This window comes from Canis lupus, chromosome 27 (genome assembly GCF_011100685.1).
Source record: "Canis lupus familiaris isolate Mischka breed German Shepherd chromosome 27, alternate assembly UU_Cfam_GSD_1.0, whole genome shotgun sequence".
Lineage (NCBI taxonomy): Eukaryota > Metazoa > Chordata > Mammalia > Carnivora > Canidae > Canis > Canis lupus.
In genome coordinates, this window is record NC_049248.1 from 28,952,024 (window position 1) to 28,970,136 (window position 18,113).

The window sequence follows — 18,113 nt, forward strand, 5'->3', positions numbered from 1 at the left end:
GGGGCAGAAGCAGAACTACCACTGTGTGTTTCCCGGCGTGTCCGAGGAAAAATGGTTGTGCCTCCTGCCGCTTCTAGGGGCCCTAGCAGGAGCTCAGGAAGCCTGGGTAGCTCGGGGAGGGGCAGGCCAGCCCTGGGCCTGGGATGCCCCGGAGAGAGAAGAGAAGAGGAAGGGATGCCGGGCTGCAGCACAGCCCCTCGTCACTGCTGCTCCTTATTTTTACTTGTCTTGCCTTGTCCTGTATTTATCACAGTTTCTGTTGAACAGCTTTTAAGTATTTGGGGAGTTTCTCTCGCCGTCCTCCCCTCCTGGTTCTCTGCCCCCACCTGTCCCGCTGCAGTCCCTTCCGTGTTCTGTGACTTTAAGAGGGGGGGGGAGGGGTCTCAGATTTTATTTGTTCGTTTGTTTTTTTCTCCTTAGCAGTAGGACTTGATATTTTCAATTTTGGAAGAACTAAAAAGATAAATAAACTGTGTTTTTTTTTGTCGGTGTTTTGTTTTTGTAAAAAAAAAAATAAAATAAAATAAAACCTTCTGTTTAAACAATGAAACAAACCCTGTAGTTTTCTGTTTGAGTTCATTTTTTCTTAATAATAACCATAATTTAATTTCATATACCTTTTAATTTCTCCATATGGACTTTTAACTATATTTTCCATGGGTGTTATAACCATTTAGGACTATAAATATTACAGTACATAAATATAACAGTTTACCAGGCCATGCCTCTTTTGTCAATTCTGTATTTTCACTATTATAAATAATTCTACAATGCACCTGTTTGTTTGTACATAAAATTTGGAATATAACTGCCTCATAAGGTTCCCAGAAGAGAGATTTATAGAGACATAATCATATTAGAAATTAGAAAATACGGAAAAATTAATGAGTTCAAACAAGCTGTAAGAAAAAGAACAGACTTAATCTAAAGAATAAAGAAGAGACAGAAATTAAAAATACAGACAAAAAAAAACAAAAAAAAAAACAAAAAAAAAACAAAAAAAAAAAATACAGACAAAAAGAGGTAACAAAGAGAGACAAAAGACAGCCTCATTGAATAAAGACAATAAAGCAGACTTTTGTCAAAATTATTCTTAAAAAGAGAGCAAAATTTTAAAAATATTAGAAATGAAGAAAGACAAATACAGATAAAGGAGAGAATAAAATAAATGAATACTATGGAGAATATTATATTCCTTATATATTTGAAAACTCAGATGAATTGGATAATTTCCTAGACAAATACAATATAAGAAAACTGAATTAAAAAGAAATTCTGGATAAAGAAGACAGACTGAACATTCTCATTTAATTTTATTACTTCCCAAAAGACCATTAAAATGACAGTAAAGAGATTTTAGAGACATAAATCCACTAAGAGAAAAGGAAAAAAGTAGACAGCTATAAAATTTTAGAAATGGAAAAAAAAATGGATCAGTGAGCTGAACTGCAAGCTATAGCTGGTAAAGCCAGCAATCAACCCTATTTACAGAAATTTTAAAATTCTACTTCTTAGGGCAATGTATCCACATCTAGATTCTAAAGGTGAATGGATTCTGGAACCAGAATGCCTTAGTTCAAATTCCAGCTCTGCCACTTATTATCAGGGTTTTTAAAAAAGCTAATTAACCTCTGTGTCTTACTATATATATACAGTACTATATAAAGAGTATAATAATATACGTAACATGGTAGGGCTGCAGAATACAGAAAAAACAAAACAAAACAAAACAATCACTCCCTTTGCCCCAGATTGCATTAACCCAGGGTTTTTTGTTGTTGTTGTTGTTGGTTGGTTTTGGTCCCCACCTCCAGAAGAAGAAACAAAATATATTTCAGTAATTTAAAAAAATGGGCTCTGGAGCCAGACAACCTGGCTTCAAATATGGCTCCAACAAATATGGCTCTGTGACTTAAAACTAAGTGACTCAGGCATGACGCAAAAAATTGTGCCTCAGTCTCCTCTTTACTAAAAGGTGATACTTTCCTCATAATATTGTAGAGATAAAATAAGTTAATATGTAAAAAGTACTTAGGAAATACCTCATATACAGTATGACTTCAGTAAGTATTAGCTATTACTAAAAAAAAACAAGAATACAACATATATTTTATTTTTTTTTTTTAAAGATTTTATTTATTTACTCATGAGACACAGAGAGAGAGAGAGAGAGAGAGGCAGAGACACAGGCAGAGGGAGGAGCAGGCTCCATGCAGGGAGCCCGACATGGGACTCGATCCTGGGTCTCCAGGATCACACCCTGGGCCCAAGGCAGCGCTAAACCACTGAGCCACCCAGGCTGCCCTACAACATATATTTTAACCACTTGGTAAGTCTAAGGACATCCCTGTGAACATCACTTTTATCCCAGCTGCTATAACACAGAGCAGCTATACAAATGGGTGTAGTACTGTTATGTTTTCTGCTTGCTGTTTTCTCTTCCCCTTATCCTCACTAGCGACTATCTCTACAACTTAGAATACTGAAGACTGCCAAGTGATTATGATTTAATAAGCTAGGTTATTACAGAGCTAAATGGATCTTTAAAAATCATGATTCTACTCCTTCAGTTTATATGTGATGGAACTTCACGACCTCCCAAAATCTCCCAGGCTCTTTACAAGTGAACTGAGACCTCAATCAGATGTGCTGATTATCAGTTCAGAGCTCTTAACATCTTGGTACATATTTCTCCCAGTGAGGAAAATACTTTGTACACTAGGTATTTTATTCCCAAGGCCAAACTTAAGTATCTGGGAGCTCTATGCAATACAATTTTATATTTATGTATATATAAATATTCACCTAAAGGAGAAGGAAAACATTATCTATACTCATCAATGATTCCAGATATAACCAATAGAGGGCAAAATCTATCCTGTGACAAAGACAACACAATCATATTTGTATGTAAATATAACAGTAGCCAGTAAATGGCTAACAAATCATCCTGTACTGATGCCATTTTTCCAACTATTCCAATTCTTTTGTCTTATGTTACTTGTATTCAAAACATATATATCTAGTAGTTTCCAATATACACATTCAACTTTCAAAAATCAGTGACTGACAAACTGTGGCTAATTTTCTTAGCACTTTGCTCTTTTGTTTTTAGGGTTACTTTTAGAACTTTAATCAAGTAGTAAGTTTGCATTTTTTAAAGAAAAAAAAACACAAAATTATTTACCCTAAACATCATAAAGTACACAGCTATATAAGTGGCAAACATCCAGAGTGCATCGGTGGCTCAGTCAGTTGAGCGTCTGACTCTTGGTTTTGGCTCAGATCATGATCTTGCAGTCAAGTTAGGGTACAAGCTCAGCGTAGAGTCTGCTTGGGATTCTCTCTCTCCCTCTGTCCCTCTCCCTCTTCTCTCTCTCTCTCTCAAATAAAATAAAATAAAATAAAATAATAAAATAAATCTTTAAAAAAAATATAAATAAGGGCCACCAGGGTGGCTCAGTCAGTTAAGCCTCCAACTCTTGATTTTGGCTCAGGTCATGATCTCAGAGTCATGGGATCAAGCCCAATGTCTGGCTCCTCTCTCAGCAGGGAGTCTGCTAGAGATGCTCTCTCTTCCTCTCCCTCTGCCCCTCCCCACCCCGGCACACAATTCTCTCAAATAGGGCAGCCCCGGTGGCTCAGCGGTTTAGTGCCGCCTGCAGCCCAGGGTGTGATCCTGGAGACCCGGGATCGAGTCCCACGTCGGGCTTTCTGAATGGAGCCTGCTTCTCCCTCTGCCTGTGTCCCTGCCTCTCTCTCTCTCCTCTCTGTGTATTCTCATGAATAAATAAATAAAATCTTTAAAAAAAAAAAAACAACTCTCTCAAATAGATGAATAAATCTTTTTAAAAAATAAATAAATAAAGAGGGACACCTGGGTGCTCAGCGGTTGAGCCTCTGCCTTCGGCTCAGGGCATGACCCCAGGGTTCTGGGATGGAAGCCCGCATCAGGATCCCCACAGGGAGCCTGCCTCTCCCTCTCCCTGTGTCTCTGCCTCTCTCTCTCTCTGTGTCTCTCATGAATAAATAAATAAAATCTTTAAAAAAAAAAAGAAAGAAAATTTTAAATAAATAAAAGTGGCAAACATTCTTAAGCACAATACAATATAAAATTGTCAAATCACAATTCCAAGGTCTATTAGAAAACAAAAAAAGGGCAAATACATGTTGAAGGTGATACAGAAGTCAAGTATAAGAGACAAACTAAAAGAGTGTCCTGAAGTAAAATGCTCAAACATTAGTAAGAACCACTACAACACCTGATTAGGACACACTTACCTTTCTACACATTGTAAAAAGTATTTCTAAATGCTTTGGATTAGATAACAAAGTATCTGTATCTATTGTCACATAATTATGCAGGAGAGGCATCATATCTGGAAAAAAAAAATTCAAAAGCCCAATGACACTTGAGTAGCAAGAGTAGAAACGAATTATTCCCACTGAAACCCTATTTCTGTAGCACCCACACAGAACACTAGGTGTACTATCTTTCCTCACAACCACAAAATGCTAGTAACAAAAATGACAGATCAGCTCTATCTATAGATGAGGAAAATATGGATCAGAAAGATTAAAGTACTAATCATTTATTAAAGCAATTGTTTCAAATTTTTGTCTTTTTCTCCATAGGAGTCATCACCATTTGGCATACTGTATTATTTTCTTGCTTGTCTGTGTGCTCCTCACTTTCCCTGTTCCCAACTAGAATGGTAGCACCCAAAGACCTAGCACTGTCTAGTTAGTTCACTGCTATACTGCTGTGCTTAGAACAGTGCTTGGAATATAGACTGCATTCAGGAAACATTAAGTGAATTAATCTATGGATATATGCTCTGACTGCAAACTAATTTAAGATATAATAAGAAACAGTCTCCCTTGTGCTGCCTGTATTTCTAGGGCTGTAAAACACTGCTCCAATAGCAGCATCCTTTACTCAGAAAGGAAAGAACAACAATTATTTTCTGATTAGTAGTGGAATCATATATGTCTTTATATCAGGTGTCAAAGGAAATAATGTCTAGACACAGAAAAGCAAAAATGTTACATGGTAAAAGCCATACCTGTAAAGTATTCAAAACAGTCCTGCTGAAAAACTTCATATAATATACCTAGCAGCTGCCACATTTGAGGGGAAATACCATGGCAGGTTAAACTATATGCCAGTGAAAGAATTTCTTCATAGAATTCTAGAATGAAGAAAATCTCTAGTTAGAATGCTTAGAAAACAGCAAAAATTAAACACAAAGACCACAGAGAGGAAGATTTAGGCTATCCACTCACATACATTCCTCTTATACCTAACATATTTTGAGCGCCATTTTCTCGGCATTCCCATCTTCAACTACCGATATTTGCCACCTTCTATTTCTTACCAAGATCTTTCCTCTTCCCAATAGAACAGGGCAAAGATTTATTTCTACTAACCTTACCCATAATACTGGAAATATGTATATTGTTGATAATGTGTAATAAATAAAATATAGTTTATATTTCTAAAGCTATGTTAGAAATGGATACAAGAAGGAATAAATAGTTGTATATCTCTCATGCAAAGGATTTGTAATTTACAGATAATTAATATTCTTTGGGAAGCTTAATTAAGCTAGGCTAAAATATCTTCCTGCCTCACATATGTTTACAAACTATATTCTGGACCATATTTTGTCAATTTACAAACCTTGTAAAATTTGTACAGTATTTGCTACAAGACAATTATATCCCAGTATAAAGAGTCCAAAGGGAATGCTCTTGTATTTGCATATATATTATTACCCTCTGTCAAAAGGAAATCATATCTAAACATACAATCAGAAAACACAATTCTCAATACAAAATTTTCAAGTAATTCCGACCATGTCACTGAGCAAAAGTCTTTTGACTTCTAAGGTTTTTTTTCCTCTTATTTAAAAGGAACTAGGTGTACCTGGGTGGCTCAGTGAGTTAAGCATCTGGCTCTTGATTTCAGCTCAGGTCATAATCTCAAGGTCATGAGATCAAGCGCCCCATTGGACTCTGTGATGAACACAGTACCTGCTTAAGATTCTCTCTCTCCTCCTCCCTCTACCCCTCCCTCCTCTGTGCACTCTCTCTCTCAAAAAATAAAAAAAAAAAAATTAAATTAAAAGAACTAATATACACCCTGGATGTGCTTGAACTCTTTTTCTGTAACATTATTTTTTTTTAAGATTTTATTTATTTATTCATGAGAGAGAGAGAGGCAGAGACACAACACAGGCAGAGGGAGAAGCAGGCTCCATGCAGGGAGCCCAACATGGGACTCGATCCTGGGATCCCAGGATCACGACCTGAGCTAAAGGAGGCTCTAAACCGCTGAGCCACCCAGGCTGCTCTATAACATTATTTAAAGCAATATAGTCAAAAGCTAGTAGACAGGTACTTTTCTTACCAAGAGCAAAATAAGATGGAAATCACAGATACTGGGAAATAATCTGTTACATAAGACAATCACATGAAAAGCAACACTAACTGAATATGAAATATCTGAAAGTTCTGTTTATCACCACACCACACTGTGGATAGGAGGAAAGGAGAGCAAATGTCTCTTCCTAACACAAAGCCTACAGACAGAAAAGGGGCCCTATTTCCTGGCACATTCCCTGGCAACTTCAGCATATGTGCACGGCCCAGCCACTCAGATGGTGAAGATCAGGACTTTGAAACCTGACAGAAAAACTAGAAGATGCAGGGCAGCCCGGGTGGCTCAGAGGTTTAGCACCTGCCTTCAGCCCAGGGCGTGGCCCTGGAGACCCGGGATCAAGTCCCACATCGGGCTGCCTGCATGGAGCTTGCTTCTCCCTCTGCCTGTGTCTCTGCCCCGCCCCCGTGCCCCCCCCACCCCGCTCTCTGTGTCTCTCATGAATAAATAAAATCTTTAAAAAAAACAAAAAAAACTAGAAGGTGCAAAGCTGTTGCGGATTATTTTTTGTGGCTGTACTGGAGTCTGAACTGTGGTGGGCAGCAGTGCAGCAGCCGGTGTTGATAAAGGCAGCCCTGGCCTTCTCAGCAGACCACTTCTACAGCACAATCCTGCTGGTTCCAGCCAGCTTCAACCTTACCACACATTCAGTGAGCTACCATACATCTTCCTAAGTTCCATTTATGCTTGAATTTACCAAAAATTATTTCAATCATTCTCAACCAAGAAGACTGACTGTTAGGGTGGGATGGCTGCACTTACTTTGACTTCCTGCACAATAAAGCAGTTAAAGCAGTCATAGCTAATCCTGGATTCTAATAATAAATTAAATTTTATGAGTAAATTAGCAATGAAAACAGGCAAGGGAAAAAAGGAAAGTGGAACAATGGACAGAGACTAGACCATGGACACAAATGAAGTCAGGCTGCTGGGGTAGAGGTCTTGGAATAAGAGAGTTAGCCCATGACATCTTGAAGAACAAGTATCTCTCTCTCTCTCTTTTTTTTTTAAGATTTTATTTATTTATTCATGAGAGACACAGAGAGAGAAAGGTAGAGACACAGGCAGAGGGAGAAGCAGGCTCCATGCAGGGAGCCCGATGTGGGACTCAATCCTGGATCGAGCTCCAGGATCACACCCTGAGCCAAAGACAAATGCTCAACCACTGAGCCACCTGGGCATCCCACAAGTATCTTTTTTTTAATCTAGGATCCTGTATGTACAAATATTGGTTCAAAATCAGCCATTAACGTTACATTACAGCTACAAACATAAGAAAGATCATCCATCACCTTAGGGCTAAGGATGGAATATCAGAGAGGCAACTGGAACCACGGCTTTCTCCTCTACCCACTGCACCCAAAAATAGACGCATTCCCTTAACATCCTGACATTGCAGGTGTGCAAATCAAACAGTTATCATAGGTAGATTAGAAGGTTGGTATAAACTATTTCTCTTCGCCTTACTTCACGGCTTCACTCCTCAAGATTATTTTTTTAAAAAATGATTTTATTTGAGAGAGAGAAAAAACAAGTAGTGGGGAGGGTGGGGGGACAGAGAGGCAGACTCCCCAGTGAGCAGGGAGCCTGATGCAGGGCTCCATCCCAGCACCCCGGGATCATGACCTGAGCTGAAGGCAGAACTTAACCGACTGAGTCACCCAGGCACCCCAAGATTATTTTAAATTTAAATGGAGAATTTTCAGTTACAATTTCTTCCATGAATAAGGATATAAGTGAATAAACTCTTTTTTTGCTTATCAGAATCTCTAGGGTTATGGTCCAGAAATGTCATTTTAACTAGCTCCAGGTGATTCTTATGCACAGCAAAGTTTGAGAACTACTGCTTTATAGCAATAATTTCAAAAGGAAAGAGTATGTACCCCAGGCAGTGTACAAGATAATCCACTGAGAAAGGAAAATAATGTATGAGAACACATTTATAGAGAGAAGCTTAATCCCATACTTTTACATTTCTATTTTTATGGATGTAAATGTAATTTAGTAACACATGTATATTGCCTATAATATGTATTCAAATATTATTCACCTATATTAAAAATGCATGCTCCATTTTTACTAATGGGATGAATGATAAAAGCGCTTAGAGACAAGTGCTCATAAGCAGTCACATGCTTTTCTTCCACCTTTCCATCTGCACGTTATACAGGTTGCATCTCCCTCGTGGCCACATGACTTGCGGCTGCCATCTTCAAAATGCTTGGTTACTATGGAAAAATAGCCTCCTCTACAAATTCCCATCAGTTTGTAACATCCTGATTCTATTAGTTACTCATTCTGTTCAGAAGTCAGGCACTATAACAGAACAATTATCTCACACTTCTGATAGGACATAGGTCTATTATTTCACATTTTTCAATTCCAGACTAAAGTAACCTGGCCTGAACTTCATCCCAGTTCTTCCTTTTAAAAAAGGTAAAATCAAAAAAAAATAAAAAATAAAAAATAAAATAAAATAAATTAAAAAAAATAAAAAAGGTAAAATCTAAAGTTCTCTGTGCTTTAAATTCTAAGACTAAAAAATTTTTATGGGGGATGCCTGGGTGGTTCAGCAGTTAAGGTCTGCCTTCAGCTCAGGGCATGATCCTGGAGTCCCAGGATCGAGTCCCACATCGGGCTCCCTGCGTGAAGCCTGCTTCTCCCTCTGCCTATGTCTCTGCCTCTCTCTTTCTGTGTCTCTCATGAATAAATAAATAAAATCTTTAAAAAGAATTTTTTAGGGCAGCCCTGGTGGTTCAGCGGTTTAGTGCCGCCTTCAGCTCAGGGCATGATCCTGGAGAACCAGGATTGAGTCCTACATCGAGCTTCCTGCATGGAGCCTGCTTCTCCCTCTGCCTGCATCTCTGCCTCTCCCTCTCTCTGTGTCTCTCATGAATAAATAAATAAAATCTTTAAAAACAAAACTTTATTGGATGTATTAAATTTTCCCCCAAATAAAAATATAGGTATCTAATACTAGAAAGTATATCCCAAAACAGAAGAGAATGCAAGCTTCTCTTCCTCAAAATTGTCCATATTGTTGAATTTGAAAGGCTAAAAATGCACTTTAAGTTCACCAAATTAAAAATATCAGTTTACCTTTTTACTCTACCTTTGAACTTACCAATTACATGCTTCTGTAAAACAAGATCAATGATCCGTAGACAGATATTCTCTAACTGCTGAGTAACCTAAAGACAAATTTAAGTCTTCAGTTTAAAATTCATCATGATAACCCTTAGTCTATAAATATTAGCCCAATAAAAAATAACAGGACTTTTCTGACAGGGAAAGTTGACAATTCTAAATTTCAAGTGAAAAATATAACCAAGAAATTCTGAAAAGTAAACTAGAGATAAAAGTGGGAGTTAAATTTGCAATAAAATTACAAATTAAGTTAGCTCCTTACCTCATATTTTATACCAAAACAAGTTCTTAATGAATGAAAGATTTCAATGTGAAAACTTGGGCCATAAAAATACTAGAAGAAATGAAAAGAAGTTGTGTATAACCCTAAAGATGGAAAATGGCTCAAAAGCACAGAAATCAGAAATATATTGAGCCATTTGATTTCAAAAATTAGTATCTGCACAGGGTAGGGGGCAGTGTAAGATAAATGAAAAACTGAGGGAATCATTTTCAAATGGTATCACAGACAAAGATAATGTTCTCTCCCATGAAATCAAATCAACAGAAAAAAAAGCAAAGGTTATGAAAAAGAAATATAAACAGACCTTAAGCCTTTAACAAGATGTTCACTCTAATACATGATAAGAGTACAAATTATAAGCCCCAGATTATCACTTTTCACCTATCAGACTGGTAGTAATGATCAAAAAGTACGTGGCTGAGAAGAGACACACTGCTGTCCATTGATTTGGGAAATGTAAATTGGCCAAGTTAGCAATACCTTTCAAACTTATTCATACATACATCCTGTGATCCAGCAATTCCACTTCAAGGAATTTGCTCTCTAGACATATTATTACCTATGGGAATGACATGTAAAGAGCCACTCACTTAGTTACAACCAAAGTTCCATTTAACAAGGGACAGTTAAATTATGTTCACTAATGAGGGACTGGTTGAATAAACTTGACATCTGATATAAAGGAATATGTAACTACTAAAAATATTTAACTTTAGTGACTAATATGGAAGGATCACTATTCAAATTCAAATTCAAAACTGGCAGATTAAAAAAAACTGGCAGATAAAAACTGTATACTATACTTTTTTTTAATACTATACTTTTCATAAAAGAAAAATACATACACTCATTTTTTTGCTTAGGTACTATAATAGGAAAAAATCTCTGGAAGGATACAAAACCTTGTAGAGGAGTTACCTCCAGAGAATTACATCTGGGGAGCTAAGTGAGAAGGTGAAATTTACTATCTTTTCACACCTTTTGAATTTTTCAACATATGTTGTACTAAATATTTTTTAAATAAGCAAAAAATTAAATTCCATCATGGGTTACATTTTTCATCTAAGTAGCTCATTTTAGCTTTTGAGCATATTCTTTGAATATTCAACCCTAAAGTACTATCTTAAATAGTCAACATATTTTGCCACCGGTAGGATGGATACCAAACCACCAGAGCAGCTGCCAGTTGTAAATAACTGATATGCTTATTTATCACTGTATATCCCTGAAAACCAGCCCTAGAAATAGACATATGTACATGTATTATTTGGAAGAATATACAATAAACGCTAACAATGACTGTTAAAAAAATAAAGTACTATCTTAAAGTTCAAATGATCCAAAAATCTCCCAGTTTAAAAATTAGTCAATATATTTAAAGCCATTAAAGCAAAACTGCATATGCATAAGCATCTGGTTTAGATTTCTAGTTTTATTCTGCATACATTAAGTATTTGTACATATATTCATACACATGTGATTTTTTTCGTTTTAAGGAAACATTCTCCTCAAAGTTTGCTTTTAATAGTCAAAGTTCAAAATCACAGGACAAGCAGTCAGGAGACAAAGATTCCAGTCCTTGTTTTGCCTCTAATTATCTATGACCTTAGTAAAGCCACTTACTGAAGGCTTTAAGTTTTCTTCATCTGTAGGTAAGGAAACTGGATTTGATTAGTGTTTCTCAATTTTAAACCATGCCTTCTTTGATAATCACAGTAAGTTTACATGCTCCTTTATATGAAATGCAAAATAAATTTAATGTCAAGAGTAAAAAAAATTAGGGGACCCCTGGGTGGCTCAGTAGTTTAGCGCCTGCCTTTGGCCCGGGGCGTCATCCTGGAGTCCCGGGATCAAGTCCCACGTAGGGCTCCCGGCATGGGGCCTGCTTCTCCCTCTGCCTGTGTCTATGCCACCCGCCCCCCACCCCGACTATCATGAATAAATAAGTCTTTTTTTTTAAAAAAGAGTAAAAAAATTAAAACAAAAAGGTAAAATACTGTTTTGTTTTTAAACTAACCCTGCTGCTCATTTTACTACTGCCTGTCCTACACACACACACACACACACACACACACACACACACACACACACACATACATTTTGGAAAACTGGACTAGGGAATTTCTAAGGTCTCTCCAAATTGAAAATACAAGTTCACATATAAGATGAAAGAACTATTCTTAAGCATACTTGTTGTATTTTAATTTAGAACATCTCACTGTTCTGAGTGACCCATACAAGTTTAACAAGGATACAAAAATAAAACAATAATGAATATGGAAGTAAAATTTCACATTCAGCCTTTTAGGTGAAGGAGGCCTGCCCGGGAGAAGAATAGTGAATTGTTTTTAAGAATCTGGTAATCTTTCATTGGTATGTGATAAACACAGAATAAGTCAACAGCCATAGGGTTTAACAAAATGCTATTTAAAGAATGGACACCTGCTTCCTAAATCGCACAATGTGAAACAGGAGCTGCCGCCATTGCCGCTCAAGTCAGCTTGAGTTCACGAAGTAACGAACTCAAATCTGATTTAAGGAGAGGCCATGTAATGCTTGTGTAGGAGAGTGGAAGGTTGCAGGTGGAGATGAATGGATGTATTATCAAAATAATCTGAAATAATCTGGCTACAAACCCAAAACTCTGTGGCCATGAGCAATTTTCTCAATACTACCTAAACTTGTTTTACAATTCATCAAAAAGACATTACTATTTATCTGCTCCCATGATCTCTTAATAACATTAGTAAAATTCTAACAGCTTATAGAGAAGAAAGCATTTAATAACTGTCTTCAGGGATCCCTGGGTGGCGCAGCGGTATAGCACCTGCCTTTGGCCCAGGGCGCGATCCTGGAGACCCGGGATTGAATCCCACGTCGAGCTCCCTGCATGGAGCCTGCTTCTCCTTCTGCCTATGTCTCTGCCTCTCCCTTTCTCTGACTTTCATGAATAAATAAATAAAATCTTTTAAAAAAAATAAAATAACTGTCTTCATAAATTCTTATCCCAATATTCTCCTGGAATTCAGTTCAGGAAAATGATATTTTAAGTTCTTCTTCCCTTCCATTTTCATAATGTTTGTTACATTCGAATTTTGTTCCATTATTTAATATCTGCCACTGTGATTGAATGGCTGTTTCTCTCTACCAAGAAGACTTGATTGTAGGTTCCAGAAATCAGAGCTTATGTCTTATTCAATTTGATATTCTCCAACAACCTAACCTAGAACATAGCAGATGTGATAAACTAAACTCAGTTTTAGTACAAAGGAATATAGTATATATCTTAAAACAACAAGTAATATTCCCCCTTCAATTATTTTAGTGTTCCTTTAATATTTGAAAGTAATTTTTTAAATCTAGCAACATAACCAAAATGCAATTTTAAAGTCATGCCCACTGATCATGTAAATTTCAATTAATGTTATTATAATGACATAATAAAACACAAAGAAATCCCACCTCTTTATGATCTTCTACAACTGTCAAGATAGTATCAATAGTATGTAAAATTCCCATAGCCATCACTGTTTTGTCTTCAATTTCTTCATATTCATCACTTTGAAGAACTTTGCCAAATATCTCAGCCTATGAACATAACATATACACATTCAACAATTAGTGCTGTTGTATCTATCTCTCACTGTTGTTATAATAAAAGGGCAGTGGCACTCTTCTGGATGTCAGCCTTGCTCAAACTCAATTTGTGCACTTTGCCAAGTAAATCAATGATAAAAACCATGTTTTAAATACAGCCATTTTTTCCTAGTCTAGTCACTAGGGTGGAATATACATTAGCTATAACAATAAGATAGCTATTTTTTAACCTCTGGTTATTATGAAGCAAATAAATCCTAAGTCTGGGAAAAGCGAAATCTAGCAATACACAAATGAAAAATTCAATAGAAGGTAGGAGACAAAGTCAAGAAATCATCTAGAAAATGAAACAAAAAAAGACAGATGTGGAAGGCAGGAGAAAAAAGTTGGGAAAATTAAAGACTCAGTCCTGATCCAATATTCTATATCGAAACTATAGAACAGGAAAAAAAAATAGTAGGGAGAAATTAATCAAATAATTCAAGAAATTGCCCCAAACTGAAGGAAATGAGTTTCCAGATTCAAAGTCTGGAAAGCGAAAGTTTAGAAGGCTTATATTAAAGCACATCATTGTGAAATCTCAGAATACTACAGATGAAAACAAATGATCCCAGCATCATTTAAGCCTAATTTACTTTAGAAATTAACTGACAGAATTATTAGAATAAACATTTCTATATTAACATTTCAATTACATATAAAACTGAACTCAAATTTTGGAATTTAATGTATTTAGATTAGATAGGTCTTTTATTTTTATTATTCAAGGCTGAATTTGCTTTCAAGCTAACATAAAGTTTTGCCCATTCTTACCAAATGTTGGGTCATATCAACAGCAATTGAAGCTACTTCTTGACTATATTCACATATCATCTTCTGGATAACATTAGTAACATCATCATTTTCTGTCTCTCTAACAATGTGCAACAGCTCCTGCATGATAGGCCTTACATGTGGCTTCATATATTCCTTAGCTAATGCAATAAAACAAAATCAGTAAAAAATTAGGCATTCACAACTGGTGAAAGGAATTACCTTGGTCACAAGGTAGAGTGACACAGAGTAATAGATTCTTGACAGATACTTGCTCTCTGGCAAGTAAGACACAGCTGTACCAAAATAATCTTCACCAATATATCCACTTCCCATTAAGTAATTAGGGGTAGTCAATCCCACAACATGGGAAAGAACTGTCCTACCCAAAATGCCAAGAGCCTTCATTGAGAAATTCTAATTATACAAATGCTTATAGGCTTATAGGACATATATATGACATCAAGATACAAATATAAAAAAATCATGTACACAAAAACTATGTCCAATATTGATGGTGCCCATTCCCTGCCACATATTCCTTGTATAATATTCACTGAAACACTGTAGAATAGAAGTAAACTAAGTTCATGTTCTTCATAAAACTGAATTTACTTTCAAAGGTTTACTTGAACTTTAAACATATTCTTCTAAACAAATACCACCTGCTACTTTCAAAACTAGTAGAATCATAGAATCCTAGAGTTAAAAAGACTCCTAAGGCCATCTAGTCCAACCCCTTGAATTTAAATATATGGAAATCAAACTCCTGACATATGGTGTGCCTTGCCCAGGTTTACACAGCAACCCAGGAGCACAATCAAAATTAGACACCAGGTCTCTTGATTCCCAGTCAACCCGAGTGCCCAGCGATTATCAACTTATTTCCTAATCTAAAATTTTTCTGGAGGGATGCCTGGGTGGCTCAGTAATTGAGTGTCTGCCTTTGGCTCAGGGCATGATCTCAGGGTCCTGGGATGACTAGAGCATTGGGCTCCCTGTGGGGAGCCTGCTTCTCCCTCTGCCTGTGTCTCTGCCTCTCTCTATGTATCTCTCATGAATAAATAAATAAAAATGTTTTTAAAAATAAAATAAAATAATAAAATTTTTCTGGAAACCAGTCAATAATAACTCCTAATATGGGGAAGAATAAACTCCTATAAAGTTCTGAGGGGACAAAAGTTCAGAAATCTAAACCCTGCACCTTTAGACTCAGAGAATCATCCTCATCAGGAAAGGAAATAAAGAAATTATTTGAGAAGACGACGTCAAACATAAAAATAGAATACACCCTTTAAAAGGTATTTTTCGCTTTACCTTGTGTCTGGTTAGAAATTAAGGACTGGAGAGCCAAGGCAGCTTCAACTTTGACAGGCATCTCCTTATCTTCAATCAGGCTCTTCTTTGCCAGTTCAACTGCATTTCTTAGATTGAGTTCATTATGAAACTTCAAAGAACTGAATGCATGAAGTACCCAACAGGACTATGTTGGAAGAAGAAATTAAGTAGGGAACTATTAGGATTGTGGCATTGTATAATAAAGTCACACACACAGGAAGCTTTTTTTAAGTAAAATATCATTAACCCTATCAAGTACTGTTTGTTTTGAGGGTTAGCATATTAGCTTTAGTTGCTAACTTCTGGATTTCCCTTTTTTTTTTTAATTAAAAAGGTGTTTTTTTTTACTTCTAAATCATCTATATGCATTTTTCACAGGAAAAAGAAAATGGAACCAAACTGAAACATCTCTGAAAACAGAAATCCTGCTCATGCTTAATAAATATTATGATTCATAACTAACTTGTTATTTATTTATATGTAAGAGCTACTACAAACCAATGTTTGACTTCATTTGCTGGCCTCCACAGCAAACAAATGAAACATTATTTTCCCTTACCAGCATCAAGACTTAGCAAACTTCTTTTTATTTTTTATGCTCATATAAGGTATGAAGAATTTTAAACCATATAGAGATTATCAAATTTTAAACTATTAGACCACAGAATGCCAAGAATCATATTATTACTTTCTCTATGTACATAAAACACAATTAATTGTAATTTGAATTGTCAAAGACTTTTAACAAGGGAGTTACAATTCAGTCTGTCAAAGACAAGAGCCTACCTATAAAAATACGTGTACGCCTTCTGCACCTCTTAATCTATGTGTGCCCAAATACTTCTCCTATGAACATTACCTTCTCTTTATAAAATGCTTTAGTGTGCAAGACATTGTTAACATATGTTCCTTATAGCCAAACATTTTTTGTGTTGATGTAGTTATAAAGACAAATACTAGACTCTTGAATTAAAGTTCTATTTTTATTTCTCCATAAAAGATTGATTCTAGAAGTAATATACACTTAGAACACAAATTAAGTTTACATGGATTATTATTTTCTCCATTTTTCTAAGACATATATATTGACCTAAAATACGATTTATACTAGTCAAGTTTTTAGCCAAACTAGAATTTCATGCTGTTCTGGATGCTGAAAATTAATCAGTTTATGAATTTTTTTTGTACGATTGCTATAACATCGTCCGTCTCTCTGCATGTGTTAGAAATGCAGCAAGTAAGACTAGGGTGAAAATGTAAAGCAGTTGGAATTAAAATCCATAAATCTCTTATTTACTAGTTTGTTTTTATTCAGCTTAGGTGACAATAAGGGACATTCTAATTGACTTCATTTTATACCAATATGTGGTAAAAGTTCAATTTATCCAAAAATATTTAGTTCAATAATTATCTTACAAATGAACATTTATTTATTTATTTATTTTAATAATAATCTCTACACTCAGCATGGAGCTCAAACTCACGACCCCAAGATCAAGACTGAGCCAGTTGGGCACCCCTCAAATGAACACTTTAAGATACATAATGGAAATATGAAAAACTTACTCTAGCTCGAAGATATCCCAGGTTAGACAACAGTAATGGAAATACATGATTCTGTAGCAATAACTCCATTTGGTCCTTGAATAAACTCTTCTGTGAGGAAACAGAAATGAAGTTTCACCTTACCAATGCCTTTATCATATATAAAAAATCACAACCTAATACAGTATGTTTATTATGACTTAATATACTTCTATGTACAATTTCATAAAATTATTTGACCTACATATTTTATGTTTTAAGACAAGACAGAAACAGTACCTTACATATAATTTGATATTGATTGACTTTTGTAGCAACAAGTAACACTAGTCATTTTGTATCCTTTTTTCATATGGCAATACTTTCATACTGAAAAAGGGACAAACGGGAAATTTTCTTTTGAATTAAAGAAAAATGGATGTTTACAGTCAACTCAATAATGCAGAAGCAGTCATAATTTTTAAATTATTCACAACTCTCATACTCTCTCATTTGCCTATGCTTAAGTAAATTATATTGTGAGTAGCTTAACCTTCAATAAAATATCAGCCAAGGAACCAATCACATGCAAAGCTCCATCTTTCTTCCTTGGGTCAAAGTTCGGGTCTGTTAGGATTTGATAACAAAATGCCATCATTTTTGGCAACACCTAGAGAAACAGAAGAATCCATTTTAGTCTTTGTGAGCTTTCACTGACTAACTGCTACTATAGTATTAAGTATGATATACAAATTTTCAAAACTAAAGCCATTTTGTTGTGTTTTATCAAGCAATTATAATTAAGAAAATAACCCTTTTCCCTTAGTAGGACAGAAAAATATTTAACAGATTATAACGAATAATATAATTTTTCATATAGCAGGGGTATAACAGAGTATCAAATCAACACAGTCCATCTCTCAACTTTGGATTTAAAAAGAGTAACTCAAGGGAATCCCTGGGTGGCTC

At 35.7% G+C, this 18,113-nt stretch overlaps 1 protein-coding gene across 4 annotated transcripts in view; it reads right to left on the bottom strand.

Moving 5' to 3' along the window:
• IPO8 (importin 8) overlaps positions 1-18,113 on the bottom strand; it is a 71,556-nt gene that overhangs the window by 21,724 nt on the left and 31,719 nt on the right. For all 4 annotated transcript variants that reach the window (XM_038577182.1, XM_038577180.1, XM_038577181.1 and 1 more), the window contains 8 exons: positions 17,698-17,814; positions 17,187-17,276; positions 15,600-15,765; positions 14,283-14,443; positions 13,335-13,460; positions 9,567-9,633; positions 5,067-5,192; positions 4,282-4,379 (listed from right to left, as the gene is read on the bottom strand). In XM_038577182.1, coding sequence (XP_038433110.1) covers positions 4,282-4,379; positions 5,067-5,192; positions 9,567-9,633; positions 13,335-13,460; positions 14,283-14,443; positions 15,600-15,765; positions 17,187-17,276; positions 17,698-17,814 — 951 coding nt within the window. The remainder of the gene's footprint in view (positions 1-4,281; positions 4,380-5,066; positions 5,193-9,566; positions 9,634-13,334; positions 13,461-14,282; positions 14,444-15,599; positions 15,766-17,186; positions 17,277-17,697; positions 17,815-18,113) is intronic.